The 22,427-nt window shown below is 44.5% G+C and overlaps 1 protein-coding gene across 1 annotated transcript in view; it reads left to right on the top strand.

The window, feature by feature from the left end:
* Positions 1–22,427, top strand: part of FBXL13 (F-box and leucine rich repeat protein 13) — a 158,225-nt gene that overhangs the window by 109,369 nt on the left and 26,429 nt on the right. Inside the window, exons 11-15 of the mRNA XM_026648901.1 lie at positions 4,456–4,554; positions 5,349–5,466; positions 5,634–5,796; positions 14,108–14,227; positions 15,900–16,026. Of these exons, the coding sequence (XP_026504686.1) occupies positions 4,456–4,554; positions 5,349–5,466; positions 5,634–5,796; positions 14,108–14,227; positions 15,900–16,026 (627 nt within the window). The remainder of the gene's footprint in view (positions 1–4,455; positions 4,555–5,348; positions 5,467–5,633; positions 5,797–14,107; positions 14,228–15,899; positions 16,027–22,427) is intronic.

The raw sequence follows: 22,427 nt of genomic DNA, 5'->3' as shown, positions 1-22,427 counted from the left end.
CCAAACTCTCTCCCAGAGCCTGTACCTCAAATCCCTCCTGCACCCAAACTCCATCCCAGAGCCCGCACCCCTCCCAAACCCAAACTTCCTCCCAGAGCCTTAGGCAGGTGTGTGTGTGGGGACTTGGACCCGTCCTGGGCACCACCAAAAATTATACAAACCTTCTCCCTCTGGATTGTGGTTCTTCTGTTCAGCCAGTCAGCCACCCCACAGATCTTCACCAAATGCCTGGTGGTGGTGGCAGCTTTCCTCAGAAAAAAGGGAGTTCATATATTCCCATACCTTGACGACTGGCTAGTCAGAGGTTGGTTGAGAGCTCAGGTGGAATCCGACATCCATCTCATCCAATTGACTTGTCTGCTGATAATCGACCAGAAAGCCACCCTTGTCCCTGTCCAAAGGATAGAGTTCATTGGTGCAGTTCTCAACTACGTGCAGGCGAGGGCCCTACTTTCTGGAAGATCGTTTTTGGTCAATTATGGCCCAGATAAGGTCCCTACAGGCTCACCCAATCACAATGGCACAAAAGTGTCTGGGCCTTCTGGGCCACAAAGCTTCATGCAGATACATAGGGCAACATGCGAGGCTATGTCTCAGACCTCTGCAAGCTTGGTTGACCACGGAATACTCTCCCTTGCGTCATCGCCTGAACTTGGTGCTCACTGTTCCCACTCAGGTCCTTGATTCACTTACGTGGTGGCTGAACCCCTGCATAGTATGTGCAGGGGTTCTCTTTTCGCAGCCTTAACCATCAATGTCACTAGTATCCAACACATCAGTCCTAGGCTGGGGAGCCCACTTAGGGTCCCTCTGGACTCAGGGCCTCTAGTCTCAAGAAGAGCTTTCCCTCCATATCAATGTAAGGGAGCTCAGGGCAGTTAGCCTAGCCTGTCAGGCATTCCTACTTCACATTACAAACAAGATCATTTTGGTTCTGACAGACAACAAAACAGCCATGTTCTACATCAACAGACAGGGTGGAGCACTCTCTTCCCCCTATATCAGGAAGCAATCCAGCTGTAGGAGCTCTGTATTGCACAGTCTAGAAGCGTTCTACTTTCTGGGAATGCAGAACCAGCTGGTGAATCAACTCAGCAAGTCTTTCTCCTCTCACCACAAGTGGTCTCTCCAATCGGACGTCACAAGGGGCATCTTCCAATGGTGGGGACTCCCCTTATAGACCTGTTTGCTACCTGAAACAACAGGAAATGACACCAGTTTTGCTCCCCGTAAGACTACAGCCCAGGGTCTCTAATAGACACATTCCTGTTGTCATGGACAAATCGACTGTATTATGCATTCCCTCCTACCTCGTTGATACACAAGGTTCTGATGAAGATCAAGCGGGACTGAACACAGGTCATTCTCATGCTCTGGCATGGCCCAGACAACATTGGTTCACCACCCTCCTAGGCCTTTCGGTGGAGGCCCCACTACTGCTTCCGCTACACCTGGACCTGATCTCCCTAGACCACGGTTGACTGCTCCAACCAAACCTCAGCTCCCTCCATCTGACAGTCTGAAATCTCCATGGCTGAATCCTGAGAGCAAGCTTGCTTGGCGCAAGTCCGTAGAGTCCTACTAGGCAGTAGAAAACCCTCCTCCAAGGCCATCTACCTTGCAAAATGGAAATGATTCTCCATCTGGTCCTCCCAATGGGGAATTCCACCTATTTAGTCCTCACTACAGTTCATTTTGGAGTACCATTTGCTTCTGAAACAAGGTTTGGCCCTCTCTTCAGTCAAGGTTCAGCTTGCAGCCATCTCAGCCTTCCATCCCAAGGTTAACAACCAATCTGTTTTTTTGCACAAGATGATTATGCATTTTGTTAAAGGCCTGGAGAGGGTATACCCCCGGGTAAGAGAACCTATTCCTCCCTGGGATCTAAACCTTATCCCGTCGAAGCTCACAGGTCCACTATTTGAGCCGCTAGCAATGTGGTCGTTGTTGAACCTCTCTTGAAAAGTGGCCTTCTTAGTGGCCATCACTTCAGCCAGAAGGGTTTCAGGGATCCAGGCCCTTATGTTGGAATGCCCATATATGATCTTCAAGGATAACGTACAGCTGCGTCCACACCCATCGTTCCTCCCTAAGGTTGTTTCACAATTCAACTGCAGTCAAGCAATCTTTCTGCTGGTATTCTACCCTAAGCCGCATGCAAACAGAGAGGAACAGTGCCTACACTCTTTGGATGTTACATGGGCTCTAGCTTTCTATGTACAAAGGACCAAACCATTCTGCAGATCAATTCAGCTGTTCATAGTGATAGCAGAGAGAATGAAGGGCCTTCCCATCTTCACCCAGATAATTTCATCCTGGATTACTTCATGCATTCAGGTGTGTTATGAACTCCCAGGTGTCCTGCCTCCAGCTAACCTGGCTGCTCATTCCACAAGATTGCAGGCCTCCTCAGCCGCCTTCCTAGTGCAAGTCCCTATTCAGGACATCTGCAGAGCAGCAACCTGGTCATCGGTGCACACATTCTCAATGCACTATGCCGGGGTGGCCAAACGGCAGCTCGTAAGCCAAATGCGACTCTTTTACAGTTAAAGTGTGGCTCGTGGAGCTCCCCAGGCCTCCCCATTCTCCACCTACCAGATTGTGACGGGGGGCGGAGGGGGAGACTCGGGGCTTCTGCTCTGCAGCAGGATGGTGTGGCTAGGGGCTTCCAGCAGGGAGAGGGGTGTAGGGCAGGGGAGGGCAAACTATGGCCCACGGGCCAGATCCGGCCCGTCAGAGCTTTCAATCCGGCACCACATCCCTGCAGCCCCTGGGGGTGGGGGCAGGGCCGGCTCCAGCATTTCTGCCGCCCCAAACAAAAAAAAAAAAAAAAAAAAGCCGCGATCGGCGGGGCAGTACAGCGGCAGGTCCTTTGCTCCTAGAGGGAGTGAGGGACCTGCCGCCCCCGAATTGCCTCAGGTGCCGCCCCTCTCCCTTGGCCGCCCCAAGCACCTGCTTGTTCAGCTGGTGCCTGGAGCCGGCCCTGGGTGGGGGGCAGAGGGCTCTGTGCGCTGCCCCCGCCTGCAGGCACCACCCCCCCCACAGCTCCCATTGGCCGGGAATGGGGAACCGTGGCCAATGGGAGCTTCGGGGATGGTACCCACAGGCGAGGGCAGTGCGCGGCAGAGCCCCCTGTCCCACCCCACCCCCAGGAGCCACTGCCAGACGTGCTGGCCACTTCTGGGAGCGGCACGGGGCCAGAGCAGGCTGGGAGCCTGCCTTAGCCCCGCTGTGCGCTGCTGCCACCCCAGAGCCACTCTAAGTAAGCGGCGCCAGGCCGGAGCCTGCATCCCGAACCCCTCCTGCACCCTGCACCCCAACCCCCTGCCCTGAGCCCCCTAACCCCCTGCCTTGAGCCCCCACCACACCCCAACCCCCTGCCCCAAGCCCCCTCCCGCACTCTGCACCCCCTCCTGCACCTCAGCCCCCTGCCCTGAGCCTCCAATCCCCTGCCCTGAGCCCCCTGCCGCACCCTGCACCTCTCCTGCACCCCAACCCCCTGCCCTAAGCCCCCTGCCGCACTCCGCACCCCTCGTGCATCCCTGCCCTGCGCCCCCTCCTGTACCCCAACCCCTTGCCGTGAGCTTCTTCCTGCACACCGCACCCCCTCCCACATCCCGTACTCCCTCCCGCAACCCAACCCCCTGTCCCAGCCCCACATCCATGGCCCTGCATGCAATTTCCCCACCCAGATGTGGCCTTCAGGCCAAAAAGTTTGCCGACCCCTGGTCTAAGGGCTTCAGCCCCACGGGAGGTGCCTGCTGGGTCTCAGGGCTTCAGGCCCAGGGGAAGTGCCAGCTGAAGCCCCTAGCCCCACCACCCTGCCGCAGGGCAGAAGCCCCGAGCCCTGGAAGGTGCGCCCAGCTCTCGAACTTCTGAAGATTGTCATATGCGGCTTGGAAGGTCAGTACATTTTGCCACCCCTGCACTATGCCATCACCCAGCAAGCTAGAGATGATGCCAATTTCAGCCACACAGTCTTATAGCCAGTCTGTATTTGAACTCCAAGCCCACCTCTTGTACAAATGTTTGTGAGTCACCTACATTGGAATGGACATGTGCAACCACTCGAGGAAGAAAAAACAGTTACTAACCTTTCTTTAGCTGTTCTTCGAGATGTGTTGCACATGTCCATGCCAAAACCCACCCTCCATCCCTTTTTACTTGAGTCAGTCGGTAAGAAGAAACTGAAGGGGAACAGGGTTGGCAGGGCCCTTTATACCAGCGCTATAAGCGCAGCACCAGAGGGTGTTGGAGCCGACCTGATGGATACCACTAGGGAAAAAATTCCAGCAAGTGTGCTTAGGGGGCGCATACACCTACATTGGAATGGACATGTACAACACATTTTAAAGAACAACAGTTACAGAAAGGTTAGTAACCATTTTTTCTTTGTTCTGTTTCCTGCAAGATGTAAATGCTTTATAAAACCCGATTTCTTTTTTTTAAAATCAGATCTCTGTTGATGGCTTCAGATATATTGCTAACAGCTGCAGTGGGATTAAGCACTTGGTAATCAATGATATGCCAACTCTTACAGACAAATGTATTCAAGTAAGAAACTGAAAACAACCTTGCATTTAGGGGAAATTTCTGCCATTGAATACCTGTGTACTTTTCACATTGACTTCAAAGGAAGTTGTGCACATGCAATCTAATAGGAGAATTTCACCCTTTAAACACTTTTAACAAGAATATATTTTTTAAAACATCACCAAACAAATTGATCAATTTTATTCCAGACTAGATTTACAATTCCTTTTAACTCCTGATTACTCTAAGAAACTTTCAACAGTTGTTCCATCTTTTCCCACCTGTGCACTGGCACAATCAAAGCATAATCTCCTAACATATAAATAAGACTTATTTGGCTTTATTTTGTATTAAATCAAAGTTTAGCTGGCCATTAGTATAGAATATCAGGCCAATATTGTGCCACTGATTTTTTGCAGAGAACTTCCTGTTGACTTCAATGAAGAGTTCTGCATTAAAATCGAAGGCACAATAAGGCCACAGATATGGTAAAAACATTTCAAGCTTCTGCAAATCTAATTGTTATACTAGATGCATACTCTTGCATTTCTGACCCCCAGCATACCTCGGGTCACTGATTTTTCCCCCGCTTATGTTTCAAATTATAATAAAAAAATACAAGATTTTAAGTTCATTATCTGTACCATTGGTCACAGTTTAAAAGTTTAGTATTAAAATTGGGTTATAACTATAATGGAAGAAAACACAATGGTTATTATTAGATCAATTAACAAAATATTAGTTAGCTTTTGGCTATATAACATACCACAGATGGGGATGTTCTGTTTCACCATCTTTTTTTGTTTTCTTCAAAGGCTTTAGTTGAAAAATGCCAACAGATTATGTCTGTTGTTTTTCTGGACTCTCCACATCTTTCTGATGTAGCTTTTAAAGCCCTTGCTGAATGTAAACTTGTCAAGGTCAGAATTGAAGGTCAGTGACTTTACAGTATTTCATCAGAATTATTAATTTATGCTTTTAGAATCTGATCTGGCTCATTTGAAAACAGTAGGAACATTTCAATTAATTTCAGTGGGGATTTGGATCAAGCCCTTAATGCATGGCTAATATGTGATTTATGCCTTCATGTATTTCAACAGGAAATAATCGGATTACTGATCTAAGTTTCAAGTTGATGAGCAAATCTTGCCCACAAATCAAGCACATTTATATGGCTGATTGCCAGAAGATTACAGATGTCAGTCTTAAGTCAATTTCTCCGTTGAAGTATATTCTTGTATTGAATTTAGCAGACTGTGTAAGGTAATAAATTACATCCAGTTTTCTGTGATCTATTTATTTTAGTTAAATGATTTATATTCCTCTTAAGGTGAATTGCTTTCAGATTTAAATACTCTGACTGTGCTAATAAACATATTATTAATTTATTTTAAAAATATTGCATATTTGGTACATTTTTGTTCCAACTATACCAAATATGTACCAAATGTAAATACATTTTGTTCCTGTAGCATGTTTTGAAAAATACATTGGATATAAATACTCATTAATACCCAAATCTAGCAAAGCACTTAAGCATGCGTGTAACTCTAAGCACATGAGTAGTCCCAGGCATGTACTTAAGTGCTTTGCTGGATTCAGGCCATAGTGAGGATAGTACGAAACAGAATAGAATGTACAGTGAGACAGGGCAATTAGAGTTTAAGGGTGTTTTATTAGCTTCTTGAAGATGGAGGTAATGTATTCGGACTAGGAAGTACTAGGACATAAAACTACCTTCTTTTTCACAGTTATCAGCATAAAAGCAACAAGTTGCATTACTGCAGAAATATAGATTTGATGTAAAATCTGTTTTCAAATTCAAGTTTGTATTACGTTATTAGAAACAAAGCCAAATAACAAATAGATTATGGGCCAGATCCTGGCCCATGCTCCAGAACAGCACAAAAGAACCCTAAAACTGTCCCCATTCTAGGTTTTGTGGTGTAGTGGATGTGTCAGGAGGGATGAGCGCAAAAAATTATTTAAATCTTGGTAGTGGCCCATTAAATAGTGCCATGCAATTGGGTTGCTTACTTATCTTGAGATTTCTAGGGTCATCCTCATTTTAAGGGGGCTACATTCACAAGCAAAAGGATGGCAACACTCTCATGGTGTTGTCCATCATCCCATCCAGAATACAATAAAGTTTCTCCCGAGGCTGTTTGTTAATCTTCCTGATCCCATCCATCTGCTCTCGCTGACACCCAGGATGTGTAAGCTGTAGCATCTCATCTCTGTTGTGACCTGAGCTAGCTTCCCTATTTTGTACATTGTCTGTACGTTCCAAAAAACAAGTTTGGTTTTTGTCTTGGTGTTGAGCATGTCAGTCTTCATGCCAGTGGCTTCCTTTCGGCTTTCACCACTGGCAATTATATGGGTCATTGACTACTGAAGGCAGGGGTGAAAGTAAAATGGAGCTCTTTCCGGTATGGGACCGCTCTGTTCCCCTCCCCCGCCCAGAATGGGCAGGGCCTCGGGTGGAAGGGGCAGGGCTGGGGGTCAGCGTCCCCCACCCAGTCCATCTGAGCTCCCTGGCCCGTGCCGCCCGGGGCTCCAGTGGCGATTAAAGGGCCCGGGGCTCTGGCCGGCGCTGCCGCAGTAGTGGCAGCGGTGGTCGGAGCCCGAGGTCCTTTTAAATCGCAGCCCTGGGGCAGCTACTTCTTTTACCTCCCCATCCCCTGTCGGCGGCTGGGGGCGGGGGGGACAAAAGGGGCAGTGATGTTAAAGCACTGCTGCGGCAGCACTTTAACGTCGCTGCCCCTTTTGCCGATCCCCCATCGGCGGCCCTGCCGGGTCGTCGCTGCCCCTTTTGCATTCCCCATCGGCGGCCCTGCCGGGTCGTCGCTGCCCCTTTTGCATTCCCCATCGGCGGCCCTGCCGGGTCGTCGCTGCCCCTTTTGCGCCCCCCATCAGTGGCCCTGCCGGGTTGTTGCTGCCCCTTTTGCCGATCCCCCATCGGCGGCCCTGCCGGGTTGTCGCTGCCCCTTTTGCGCCCCCCCATTGGCAGCCCTGCTGGTAGGAACCCCAGCCAATGGGGGAGAGCAAAAGGGGCAGCGACGTTAAAGCAGCTACCTTTTACCAGTACACCGTACCGGCCTGTACCGCCTTACTTTCACCCCTGCCTGAAGGCCATCACACACAGTAATGGTCGATTTCTCCATAACATATTTTGGTTTTTTAGGGGACAGGGTTGTTAGCCCTGTGCCTATCCCCCAGCCTGGAGGACCAGAGTGTCTGTTTTTTCTGGCCCCTCCCCCACAGGCCAGTCCAGCATGGTTGAACCTGCCAGGAGCAAAAAGCCCCTGCCGACAGAGACTCGGGGGATCGTTAGAGCACACAAACTGTCCTGCCATGACAAGGTATGGACACCAGAGGACAAAATCAACCACAATAAGACAGATATCATGACCTTTAATATTGCCTCACCATCACCAGTACAGATAGAGGATCATGTTCTCACCAATGTAGAAATGTTCACATACTTGGGCAGCACCATCAGCCAGGATGGTGGAATAAGCCAGGACATCCAGAACAGAATCTGAAAAACCAGGAATACCTTCAGGAGCTTAAATACAGTCTGGAAATCATCAAAGTACAATGCCAAAACCAAACTCAAGATTTATCAGAGTTGTGTACTTTCAACAATGCTTTATAGTGCAGAATGCTGGGGAATGAGAAAGTATGACGTGTCCAAACTGTCTTTATTCCATACAACCTGCCTCAGAAAAATCCTCCATATCTTTTGGCCCAGAACAATCTCAAACCAAGATATATTGACACAGTGCAGCCAAGAGGATCCGAGCACCATCATTGCCAGGAGACGTTGGAGATGGATTGGCCATGTGTTTCAGATGGAAACTGATTCCATCAACAGAATAACAATAAGATGGACACCTGAAGGCAAGCGAAAATGAAGCCACCTGAAAACAACATGGCAAACAGCTGTGGAAACCGAGCTGAAAAACCTGGGGCACAGCTGGGGAACCATTGAAAAACTTGCCAGAAACAGACAGGAGTGGAGGAGCTTTATCGCTGCCCTAACCGCCAGAGGCATAATGGGAACATGATGATGATTCACAAGCAATTAAATCACTTTTGGGCTTGTTGATGCTGCATCACAATGTGATAACAATGCATGTAAATATAATTTATGTTGTGTTGAGATGTACCACTGAAGTGGCATGACATTATAGTGGTGGAGACAGCTGCCTGAATTTGCTTAACACTTAGATCACATCTACACTAGAAGGATTTACCAGTAACATTTTTACCTACATAGAGCTGTTGACATTGTAACGTTGCTGCTGTGTGTGCACATTTTGCTGGTGCTGCCTGTCTGCACTGTGAGAAGTTGTATTGGCAAGACACACATTGCTGTGGGTAGGTTTCCCAGTGTGCACTGCATGATCTAGCACACTCCTTGTGGAACATTTAGGAAGTGCATTGTGGGATGTCAGCATTCCTGTCAAGAAATCTTATGGGAGCTTAGATTCAAGTTCCCACAATTTGCTCTACTCCAGTCTCCATCCCATAATCTCATATTTTTGTGCTGTATTTTTTAAAATTCCCACAATTATTTGCACCGGTTTTCAATCTCTCTGCCATCTCATTGGCAGAAGCATAGATGGTGAACAGAATGTTGGAGTTCTTGTTTCTGTTGTAGTGATAGGGCACCTGGGCCTGATTCTTTTGTATTTGCAGCACCTCAGAGCTACTATAGTGGCCAGGCATGCAGTCGTGAAAATGAGAAATTTGAGCAGGAGTGGATGCTGCAGGCAGGGAATGAAAATCGCCAGGTACAGCAGACATTCACCAGCTGCACATGGTGGAGTAGTGCTTCCGGGCCTGTGAAATGAGCATTGAATTGAGGGATCACGTGATGCAAATCTGGGATACCTTTGGAAGTTTGTAATGCAGAAGGCCACATTTTTGGAATTGTGTGCAGAACTTGTCCCAGTCCTCCAGCACAGAGACACCAAAATGAGAGCTGCTTTGATAGTGGGGAAACAGGTGGCAATCATGCTGTGGAAGCTAACAATACTGGATTGCTATCCGTTTATCGACAATCAATTCCATGTTAGGAAGTCTGCAGTAGGGGCTGTTGTCATCCAGGTGTGGAATACCATTAAACATGTCCTGCTACACAGGATTGTGACTCTGGGCAATGTGCAGTAAATAATAGATGAATTCAATGCTATGGGCTTCCCAAACTGCAATATGAGAGACATATCCTGATTCTGTCTTGCTTCTGAATATACAAACAGAAAGGAATACTTTTCCAGGTTATGCAAACACTGGTAGATCCCTGAGGATGTTTCACTGACATTAACACGGGGCTGTCTGGCAAGGTGCATGATACTTGCATTTTCAGGAACACACGACTTTGATGACAAGTTGCATTCACAGAGATTTTTCCTGGACCAGCGCATTCACAGTGGTGTGATTGCAATCCCAATTGTGATTCTTTGGGGGTCCCAATCTACCCTTTGCTTCCCTGGCTTATGAACCACATGTTGGGCTCCTGGACAACAGTAAGAAAAGATATAACTATCCTCTGAGCTGGGTGCAAGATGATTGTTGAATGTGCATCCGGTAGATTGAAAGGACGGTGGAGTTGTCTCATGACTACACTGGATCTCAGTGAGCCAAATATTCCTGTTATTGCTGCATGGTGTGTGACTCACATCATATTTGTGAGGCAAATGGGGAAACGTTACCAACAAGATGGAGGAGGGGAACTGGAAAATCTGTCTGATTTTGAACATCCAAACCCAGGGGCAATTACAAGAGCACACCAAAGTGCTGTGAAGTTGAAGGAGGCTTTAAGAGCACGTTTTAGATAGTGTTCTGTAGTAAGCCAGTATGTTGCTTTGTGTTTATTTGTGTCACTTTGCGATTAAATTGTAGTTTGCTTGTATCTGAATTAGAAATGAAGTGAATAAATCCATGGTACGCCCACATCTTGAATACTGCATACAGATGTGGTCTCCTCATCTCAAAAAAGATATACTGGCATTAGAAAAGGTTCAGAGAAGGGCAACTAAAATGATTAGGGGTTTGGAACGGGTCCCATATGAGGAGAGATTAAAGAGGCTAGGACTTTTCAGCTTGGAAAAGAGGAGACTAAAGGGGGATATGATAGAGGTATATAAAATCATGAGTGATGTAGAGAAAGTAAATAAGGAAAAGTTATTTACTTGTTCCCATAATACAAGAACTAAGGGCCACCAAATGAAATTATTGGGCAGCAGGTTTAAAACAAATAAAAGGAAGTTCTTCTTCACACGGTTCACAGTCAACTTGTGGAACTCCTTGCCTGAGGAAGTTGTGTAGGTTAGGACTATAACAGCGTTTAAAAGAGAACTGGATAAATTCATGGAGGTTAAGTCCGTTAATGGATATTAGCCAGGATGGGTAAGGAATGGTGTCCCTAGCCTCTGTTTGTCAGAGGGTGGAGATGGATGGCAGGAGAGAGATCACTTGATCATTGCCTGTTGGGTTCACTCCCTCTGGGGCACCTGGCATTGGCCACTGTCGGTAGACAGGATACTGGGTTAGATGGACCTTTGGTCTGACCCAGTATGGCCATTCTTATGTTCTTATGTTAATATACTGTTTGAATCTGGAGAGAGGATATTGGGTTGTGGGTCACATGGGGGTCCTATAAGACAAAACAAATCTTGATTTTCACAAACCAAACTTTACTGAACAATTATAAACCATAACACTTCTACAAAACCCCACTTAAAACCATTTTTTAAAAAAAAGGTGCTGAGCTTTCCTGTATGAATCACTTATCAGAGTAGGTTCACTCACTGGGGTTGAGTGGAAGGGATAGTGTGACACACTATGCTGGGAGACTGGGGGAGTCCTATGGGCCAGGCCCTGGAACCCTACAATTGTCCAAGCATTGCAATGGCTGCTGGGGTGCTGGGGAGATTTGTATCTGTATATGCTGTCCCAGGAGCTGCATAATGTCTTGGTAGACTTCACTGTGCACCTCCTGGTCCTTCTGCCTCTCCTCCAGCAAGTGCTTTCTCTATACTCCGTTGTTTTCTGGATCTTGAACCTGGAGCTTCTGAAGAGATCTGAGACCATGTCCTCCATTGACTGTTCTTTTTCCCCTTTTGATCAAAGTTAGTTTTTTCAACAGGTGTGTGTGGGGGTGCCTCTCAAGGATACCTTAGGCAAGGTCACTGATAAACAAGACAAACAGACATTGTTAGATTCAAAGGCTTGGCCTACAGAAAAAGATAAATGAGAAAATTCCCTAAAAAGTTCCCCTAAAAAATTCACAAAAATATGAACAGGGTCAGATTTTCCAGGCTGCTTGCATTAGGACAATTCAGCAGCTCCCAGTATGGTGAGTATATTGTGGGCACTTATCACAGCCTAAAGCAGTGAGAGGGGGATGGTCTACTGTGTGTCCTTGGTAATAAATATAGAGATAGTGCAGTAAATATTGCAACATTTATTACAGGCAATGGTGATTCTCGCTGAAAAAAATCACTCATGAAGTAGTCAAAGGCCAAGGGAAGGCAACTGCTCAAGGCAACACAAAGCCACTGGGCCCTTATGCTGCTGGCCTCTTCACAGTGATGGTGCTGCCGGAATTCATTGCAGAGTGGCATGGGAAAGTTTCCTAAAGCAGGGAAGAACCAAAGCCACCCTTCCAAGAAATCTCAAGGCAAAACTTAAAAATAACTGCTTTAAAACTTTATCAAGATTGTGCCAGATGATAACAGGGAGATCTGTGGCAGGATCAACACAACACTCCAAAAGTGGAGGAGAGTGGTTGCCGCTGCTTAGCCCTACAGGTCAATTCAAGGCCAAGCTCTCCAGAGCTAGCAACAAAATGTCTTTCTACACCTGGATCCAATTACAGCATGCAAATAATTTGTTTTGGGCTTGAACTCTTGGATTGGAAAACCAAAGCTCTGCATGTTTTGAAGTTTAAGATACATGTTTCCTGTATACTGTTAGCCATAGAAAATCAGGTAGTTTGAATGAGCAGTTCCTGGATTGCTTGCAAGAATTATTTGAAATTTTCTATGTGTTTTATTTGCATGCTCAGATTTCAGTATCAGTGTTTTTCTTTTTCTGCTTGCAATGCATTTATTTATGTTGCTCTCTTTTTTGCATATGACTGCCAGTGCATGTTGTTAAAATAAACCAGGTTCTTTGAAATGCAATTCCTTTGGTCCCTGCCCGTGCACTTTTGGACGCTATTTTGAGTGTGTGTAGGAGGATTTTTGCGGCGCGTGAACAATTTATTTTTTAAGCCATGAAACAAGTGGTAGCAGTGGGTTTTTCCTCCAGGCTCATCTGGGTTAGATTTGGCTTACACTCCTGACTCTCCGTGTTGTCTCCATCCTTCACATGCAGCCTCCTCAACAAGTTCTTCATCGCTGGCTACTGCTGGGGTTCCTTCCTTCAGGTCTTGTGAGGTGTCCATGGTAATTTCTGGGGTGATGGTGGTGGTGTCCCCATCAAGCATGGCATCCAGCTCTGCATAGAAGTGGTAGATATGGGGGCCAGACCCAGATTTTTTATTGGTCTCCCTTGACTCTTGGTGCAACTGACACATTTCCTTCCCCTCCACCAAGGGTGGCACATAAACCATTGACTGGGGGAGGTTAGCTCCCAGACCTGCCCCTTCCATCCGAGGCCACGCCCCTTCCATGCCTCCCCCCCACCCCCCGCCAGAGCCCAGAGGCCCCTCCCCACTGCAGCCACCGGTCCCCACCCCAGGCTAGCCCCCCCAGCCCTGGAGTGCTGGCAGCGCAGCCTCGGCCCTGGAGCGCTGGTGGCACAGCCGCAGCCCCCCTCCCATTCCAGAGCACTGGAAGGGCGGGCAGTGGTTGGCCACAGCCCCTCCAAGTCCCGGAACGCCAGGAGGGCAGGCAGTGCACAGCCACAGCCTCCCCCCCAGTCCCAGAACACCGGGATGGCAGGCAGCATGTGGCTGCAGCCCAAGCTGGGGCCACTGCACAGGGGGACTGGAACTGCTGCAATGTTTCTTCTCTTCACAGGCTGAGGAAATTCAGGACTTCTTTCCTGGATCAGGCAGCAGCTTGAGGTTTAGCTGGAGTTTTGTGGGGAACCATAACTATGTGATCACAGAGGTGTGCTTGCCAATGGGGGCTAGCCAGAAGGGAGGCACTTCAAAAATATGCTTGGGTCTTTCAAAGTGGGGGTGGGGGGAGAGGGTCAGATTTCCGGTCTTTGTGACACCTGGGCAGCAAAGTTTAGAGCGGTCATTGTTTCTGGAATAGTGGCATTGTGGGACTGTTCCTGGAGGACTATTTTGCTGCTATAGGTAATGCAGTATCCACTTATACATTCTACCATTGCACCTATGCCATTAGAGGGCTTCTTTTTCATAAGCCAAGCTATCAAATTTTTCCTCTGGCTACTTATTCAAATTTGGCTAAAATAAATGATGTTGGGCAACTACCAGTTTCAGTCACTGTTTATCTGTAATGCCGGTCATCAGATGCAAATTATATATTAAATCATGTGCATTATGAAAATATGTATGTGTGAATATGTTTTTGTATTTATATTTTAGAATCAGTGATGCAGGTTTACGATCATTTTTAGAAGGATCTTCAGGGACAAAGCTAAGAGAACTGAACTTGACTAACTGTATCCATGTCACTGATGCCTCCCTCATGAAAATAGCCCAAAGGTACTGTATTATTGTGCCACCAGTATTGATCTGATGGTAATTAGCAATTATTCTCCTAAAATATTATTCTTTAGAAAATTAAATTTGGCAAGTTATAGGACTCAACACAAGAGTATGTGGGTGAAATTCTGTAGCCTGTATTATACAGGAGGTCAGACTAATCTATTGGTACCTTCTGGCCTTCAAAATCTATGAAAATGATCGCTATGATGGAGAGTTCATCTCTACTAATTCAAAAAACTTCTTAAAAGCTTGTTGCCAGGTGGCAGAGCTGTCTTTAATTGTAAGCATTTCAAAGCTACATTTTTTTAACTCAATAAATATGCATAACCATGGTTGCACAAACTAATGAGAGCTGCATGGCAAACCCCCTCCACATCAAGTTATAAATATAACCTTCAATAGGAACACTGGGAGGAGGACTGGAGGAGTGCTGGCTGTATATCTACCAAAAAGTCATCTTGCAGTTGCAGGACAAGATGATATAATGCAGGCCACTGTTAGTTACTCCTCTGAGCAGGAGCAACGTTCATGATTTGCCAGTGTTGCTGCTAACAGTAGCATGCATGTTAGCATGCTGAGGGATGCCTGTGTCTTTTAGCTGGCAGACAAGACTCCTTTCAGGCCATAGAGTGTGGGCTAGGGCACTAGCTGGGTGTACCTCTACTGCTCTTTTGAGCACTAGAAGGGTTCCTATCTGCTGACTGTATACGAGGAAGAAGCTCTTAATACTTTTCTCTCTTGTAATGCACCTACCCATCAAAGAGGGGGTCTAGTACAACATAGTTTATTCAAAAAGAGATTTATTGGATTATTGTCATTTAATGTGTTTAAAATGTACAGAATTATTTTTCCAGAAAAAAACATGCATGAAATAGTAGATTTCATCCCTAGTGTAGAATCAGGGTGAGCTAGGCCCAAAAGAACTGACGTAGTTCTGATGTTCAAAATATAAGGAAAACTTGGCTACAGTGTTTAAGAATATATGTTTTGAAACAGATATTGTTGGTAGTTTAACCTTTTCATTGGATCAATGTTTTTATTAAAAACCTACACTATGTAGAACAGTAAATATTCTGTAGAGTTTGGATATTTTGAGGCTATTATTACATAATCTTATGTCTTGATTACATGATCTTATTGCCACTGGCTGGAGTGACTCATAACCTTGAATACAGACTGTCAAAAACAGGGCAGATGCCCCAAATTGGCAGTGTGTTCTATAATTAGATTTCACCTTCAAATATACTCTCTGTGTAATGTTTAGAACTGTGAGTAGCCCCATTGGACAAAATAGCTACTTATAGTACTGAGCACTATTCCTGGCAGTAAGAACTGGGCCCTATTTCTTACTTGGACGTGTAAGCAATGTCCTACAAGCTGATAAATTGCAGTCCAAGTTTCTGGTGTTGGGTAGTGTTTGATTGCTCTTTGTTCTTCATATTTTGGTTGTAGTATTTGTTGATTTCTAATTTTTGTAGCTCATACATAATTTTGTATTTTTCAGTAAATCATGTACCCCCCCAAATCTTACTGAAACTCAGTGGGAGCTGGGTGCCTGATTTCTTAGGCTACCTTGAAAATCCCAGCCAAAGGTATTACACAAAATGTACATAACATAATACATTTCCATAATGAATTGGAAAGCTCACATTTCTGTGTTTTAATTTAGGTGCCATAATCTGGCCTACCTGAATATGCGTTACTGTGAAAGCGTGACTGATGCTGGGATTGAGGCACTGGGAAACATGACCTCATTGATATCTATTGATATTTCTGGAACCACTGTCTCAGATATGGTAAAAACCCCATAAAAGAAAATCAATATGTTTCTTACCTAGATATTTTTCCTTAGTAACCCACACCCCCATTTAAAAAAATCACAGAGATATTAAGTAGTGAAGTTACCATATCTTTAAAATATTCTGTAAATCTTTGTAGACTGTTTTGTACTGATGAATTTGATACATTTCAAAAACAGTTTCATAACTGCAGTAGTGTTTTAGCTTAAGAAAGGGCAATGTAGTAATTGGGCTTTGTGAAGGGATCTCTGTGGGAGTTTGGAATTCAACCCCCTGACTTGCAGGCAAGCCATGGAGTCAGATCCTCCACATTCATTGTTCCATGCCATGCCTCTTTGCAGCTGCTATGCAGGAATCCTGGGCCATTGGATCCACATAATTGTGAACTCAGTGCCCCTGCCCCCAAACTGCCTTACATACTGCCTTACTAAGCGGCTGTGCGCAGTGACCTTCTCCCTTCAGCACCCATCCCTCTTTGACTCAGACCCTGGAGCATCCAGGGGAAGGCCAGGAGCTGGATGAGGGATATACACATTGCCCAGGGCCTGGAGGGAATTCTGCTGTAAAGGTAATACAGACCAGGGTTGAATTTCTCATTCTATAGCCCTTTTCCAGGGAGAATTAAGCTGGTTGCAAATCAGAATTTTCATCTTGTGGGAAATTCTAATACTGTAAAAATTCTTTTCATCCTGAATCAAGACAAAAAATTGAAATATTGAAATTTTTCATGGAATGGAAAGTTGCCAAAAAATTTCAATTTGGAACATTTCATTTTGACATTGCATATTGAAATGAAAAGTTTTGATAGTCCCAAATCAAAATATTTCATTTTTGATTGTTGAACTGACTTAAAATGTTTTGTCTTAAGTTGCCAGGCTTCCCAGCCAGAGTGTGGTGTTTCCCAAGACACACATGATCAGATGATTTCTATGCTGCGCTATAGTTGTTCAACCAGAGGGGGAAACTATGGTGCATCATGGGAGATGTAGTCCAGTCAGGGAGCCCAGCCCATGAAGGAGAATGGAGACACGAGGCACGCAAACTACAATTCCCCTGAGGCTTGGCTGCAGCTCAAACATACAGAGATTTATGTTGAACTGATCCAAAACAAAATGTTTCAATATGGTTTGGCAAATGGAAATGTTTTGACTCAGGTTGATTAAGCTTGAGGGAAAATCGAAAAAATTAGAGTAAAAAATTTCCAAAGGAAATTTTGAATGTGTGAAAACTGCATTTTCCATCGAAAACACATTTAGATAGAAAATTTGTAACAGCTCTAATAGAGAGGCCCCCTTACATTGTGGTCCAAGGTATAGCTGCTAGTGAAAGAAGCTCTGGCAAGGTAGCTTCAAAGATGTCAAGTTGCCAGGAGCAGGAAACAACCATAGAGGGCCTTGGAGCCAAGTTAGACACGTGGGGCTTCCACACAGATGTTCATGGCTCTTGGCAGATTCTCCAAGATCCACAGTGCTAGGAGCCAGGTCATTTGCTCCTTCAATAGGAGTCCAAACCCTACTCTCCTGATAGAAAAGTTTGGAAGAAACTGTGAGAGAAACCTCTGCAGCAATTTCTTTCCCCTGGACTCCTTACTGTGTGTTTTAGTACAGGAGAATATGCTCTTCAGTGTTGACTCAGACCCTGTTTATGCAAACCTGTGAGCAAGAAAATCAGTGTTTGGCTCTAAAGCAGTATTTGTTCAAAAGCAATTAAAAACTCCTTATCCTTGATGGAGGCCTAGAAAAGAAAAGAGTAACAAAATAACAAGGGGGGGGGGGGGGGGGAACAAGGAATTTTAATTTAATTTAAAATATAATTTAGCCACTGTTGGTATTTTTATAGTATATTTTATGTGAGATTTGGAATTCTTGGAACTGTAAACTGTAAAGTTTTATAATGTAAGAATTTTCTTTTGATTTTCTCCTCTTTTTTGACCACAGTCAGCCAGTTAAGATACTGTATGTTGCTTCTTATTCTCATTTACGTGCAGCAGAGCCCCATGCTGCAGGCAATCATCCAAACTCTGTTGCTGACACTACATTTTTCAGACATTCAGTTTTCCCTCCTCCCACAAGACAGATAAGTTAACCCTGAAATTTGCCATTTATCATTGTAGTATACAGTGTTATTGTAACTGCATTGGTCCCAGGATATTAGAGAAACAAAGTGGGTGATGTAATATCTTTTATTAGACCAACTTCTGTTGATGAGACACAAGCTTTTGAGTTTACACAGGCCTCTTCTTTAGGTGTGGAAAATGTACTCAGGCCTTGTCTATACTGCCACTTTACAGTACTGAAACTTTCTCCCTTGGGTGTGAAACCCCTCCCTCCCCCCCGAGCGATGCAAATTTCAGCGCTGTAAAGTGGCAGTGTAGACAGTGCACCAGTGCTGGGAGCCAGGGAGCACTCCCCTAATGGGGGTGAGGTTTTTTACAGCTCTTTCCCAGCACTGGTGCCACGACCAGCCACGGCAGTGCTTTAAGATTGCTAGTGAAGATATGCCCTCAGAGTGTCATGGCTAAATACAAGGTGGAACAGAATGTTTAGCATAATTAATACATAGTTCAAGGGACCATGATATGAAAAGTCATCTAACAACTTTTTGTTTAATTTGTATGTGCTTTGAGTTTTTGATGAAAGAAGGATTAATTTAAACTTATTTTATACACTTTTTATAGTAATATAAATGAAGTTCAAACAAGATAGATATGTACACTTTTAATTTAGACTTTTTAAGTACTGTGTAGAAGTTAGTTTTGAAGACTGTAGTAAAGAATATCAGGTTTCAAGCCCAGTGGATCCAACACCATTAAATGGTGCTATTTAGGAGAAACCATGAGGGCCAAATTCTTTTCTGCACTCTGTACAACAAATCTCTATTGCATATTCTTCAAGTATTCTGTCAGAGGGAGTTGAGTAGGCTTGAAACATGCCTAATATGCAACATGGATTTGCACTGCAGAAGAGAATTTTGTTTTAAATTTGGAGCCTGAGCCATTAGCTGTCCTAATGATGGAGGTTAGAATTGCTGCACTGCATAAATACATAATATATTTTGTATAGTGGTCAAAAATCATATGCAATCTCTGAAAAATTTTTGATTGGATTACTGGGCTGAGATATCATAAATAGGAGCCTAAATTCAAACTCCTACTGCCATATTTAGCGATCTGCCTGGTTTTCAAAACTGGCAACACCCAACAGCTTCCATTGCCTAAATATAGATCTAGGAGCATAATTTTGAGAGAAAAAAAATTGCCATTCTGGATAAAGAGGACACTTGACCTGTTGCTTGTATGGAGAAATTTGCTGACACTTGGAATTAGATTTAACAAAAGACCCATTTTTTATAGAAGAATATTTCAGGAGCCCCATTGGACCCACTGTAATGAATATCGTAGTGCTCATAGCAAATTCATTTCCACTCTGTCCCATGCCTGGGACAGTTTAAAGTCATTGCCATGTGGTGCTTGAAGAGGCTGAGGCTTGGTCTACACTTACCCCCCAATTCGAACTAAGGTACGCAACTTCAGCTATGTGAATAACGTAGCTGAAGTCGACGTACCTTAGTCGAACTTACCTCGGTCCACACGCGGCAGGCAGGCTCCCCCGTCGACGCCGCGGTACTCCTCTCGTCTAGCTGGAGTACCGCAGTCGACGGCGATCACTTCCTGGTTTGACTTATCGCGTCCAGACAAGATGCGATAAGTCGAACCCAGAACTTCGATTCCCAGCCGCCGAACTAGCGGCTGGGTGTAGACATACCCTAAGCTTCTTTTCTAAGCTTTTCTTTCAAGATGTTAGGTCAGTTAGTCAAAACAAAAGAAGAGTGCCAATGGAAATACAACAAAAATTAATATTGTAAATATTCAAGCAGCAGTATTATTCTTAGCCTATGTATTTGTATTATATGCAGGGAAAAATATTCAATTTGTTAGATATCTCAGCAAGTAAATTCATGAATAGGGCCCTGATTCCACACATGCTTACGGTTTCACCCTTGCTTAAGTATCTTGCTGAATCAGGGTCCAAGATTCGTGATGAACAAAACCAAGCTGGTTCCCATTAAGAAGACATGGGATTTATGAATGCAAGAAGCTGATATGATGCCTTTTTCTGTTCTTGCTTTGTTATATTTCATAATGATATTGTGGCACCATTACTATGGAACTTATCTTAATTTGCTCATTAGGTTTCAGACTGTTGCTCTCACTCACCTGAGGCCCAACTGTGTTACTCTTGGTCACAATGTTGAGCACTTACGAGAGTAGTCCAGTTGGGACCACCTGCATGAGTAAGTACTCACTAACATGAATAAGGACAGCACAGTTGGGTCCATTGAAATCAATAGAACTACTTTTGAAGTTCTAGTTAGCCTGAGACAGAATGACAGAACCTGGCCCCAGATAATTTTGTGATTAAAAACTTAACTGAAAAAATTGAGATTTCCTGATGGGTTACTACAGTTTTGATTCTAAAAAGCAGATAGGAGGAATTTCTATTCCCTGTACATATTGTGTTTTTGTGATCCTGATCCTGCAAGCCCTTGCTTTCTCATGGGGCCTAATCCAATGCTCAGTTAAGTCAATAGGAGTCTTTCCATTGACTTCAGTGCATATTGGATCAGGCCCATAGTGTTTACTCTTCCCCATAGAGCCATTGACTTCAGTGGAACTGAGTGCAGGAATGAAGGTTTGCAGGATCAGGCACCAAACTGGTAACATCAAAAAATATTGTTAATGTCAAAAGAAAATGAGAATGTATTCACTTATTTTCATTTAATAGAAGACCATCAAGGTTAATAATGTTTAAGACACTTTCCAATCAGTTACAGTGTATGTTACTTTTGGGAAATTGTTTTTTTCCCTTTTTACAAGACTTAAAACGTGCTATGATGGTAGCAAGGAAGTACCCGATACACACATTTTCAAGCAATTTCCTGTCTGCAGTATTTCCAAAGTACATCTGCTGTACTTTAAAAATGTGAATCCCTTCATTTCTGTTACTCCTGCCTTCCCTCCATGGAAGATGGGATCCAGTATTATGTCTATGCTACCCTTTTATTGCCTTGATACACAGGTCATAACTACACTTAATGGAAACATAAGCTATAGCCTAACATTCTTGTGTCTGCTGTTTTCATTAAAAAGGATATAAGGATTTTTGATCTGTCTAGGAACAAGCAAGTTTCAGACATATCTCAGCCCAAAGACATACAGTACAATCTTCTGAAAATAATGGGATATGAGCAAGGACATAGCCTATATTCTAATACCTCTCAAATGTATTTTATTGAAGGGAATCTTTCTCTTTTCAGTTTTACATTTCAGAATACATTTCCTTATTTATTAATAATCAAAATGGTTTTGATAAATAACACGTATTAAAAAGTCACAAGAATGTTTTTGTAACAAAGATATTGTTGTTCTTCCCCTCATACTCCAAAATGGTTGCTCAAAATTTCTCCAAAAAGTAGTTTCGGGCCGCAAGCAAGTCTGAGAAATTTCAGCCTAAAGATTAAAGTTTTGGAATGTTCTTCTTTGAGTGTTTGCAGACATGTATTCCACTCAGGTGTGTGTGGGCTGAAGCTGGAGAACATTGCTGAGCAGTACCCATCAGGGCAGCGCTTGTGCCCTCTGTCTCTTATTGCCCCTCCCATGGCTATATAAGGGCCATGCTGGTCCGTAGAAGGGCGGTGCTCCCCTGACTCCCCTGCATTCCTTCTCACTGCCTGCATCTTGGGTCAAAGCTTCCTGTACAGATTTTACCTCACGGTTTTTGATGACAACAGTGAGACTGTATGTAAAGTTAGTAAGTAGTACCTTTGTAATTAGTACTTAGTTTAGAAATGAGTTCTCTTTATAATGTTACATGGATATGCCCTCACTAGAGTTTAAGTACAGTCCTTTGTTTGGGGTGGCTATCTCCAATAATGACCTCCACACGGGTGTTTGTTATGTCTAAGAGAGGGGCACATTAAAGAAAAGTGTTCCATTTGCTGCTCCTTTAAGAAAAGGACTCTGGAGGCCCGGGGCTTACATATAATACAGCACCTCATGGAACTGCCGTGAGGCTGGATTGAGCCCTGGGGCCCTCTGCAGATCGCCAGGTCCATCAGTCTTTGGAGCTGGTGCTGACCCCAGATAGGCTGCTAGATTCAGACTGTTCCCTTCCTCTGGTCCCCCAAGGAAGAGGATTCATAAAACTAATTGGAGCTATTCCAGAGCTCAGAGAGAATCTCCCTCCTCTTGTTAGAGGAAGGTGGAACACCACCATGTTTCTTTCGTGGGCTAAAACCCACTTCATCGGATACATGCAGTGGAAAATACAGTAGGAAGATATATATACACAGAGAACATGAAAAAAATGGGTGTTGCCATACCAACTCTAATGAGACTA

The sequence above is a fragment of the Terrapene carolina genome, unplaced genomic scaffold, assembly GCF_002925995.2.
Source record: "Terrapene carolina triunguis isolate 2854851 unplaced genomic scaffold, T_m_triunguis-2.0 Scaffold68, whole genome shotgun sequence".
Lineage (NCBI taxonomy): Eukaryota > Metazoa > Chordata > Testudines > Emydidae > Terrapene > Terrapene triunguis.
The sequence above is the reverse complement of the archived record's forward strand: the minus strand, read 5'-3'. Positions and strand labels throughout refer to the sequence as shown.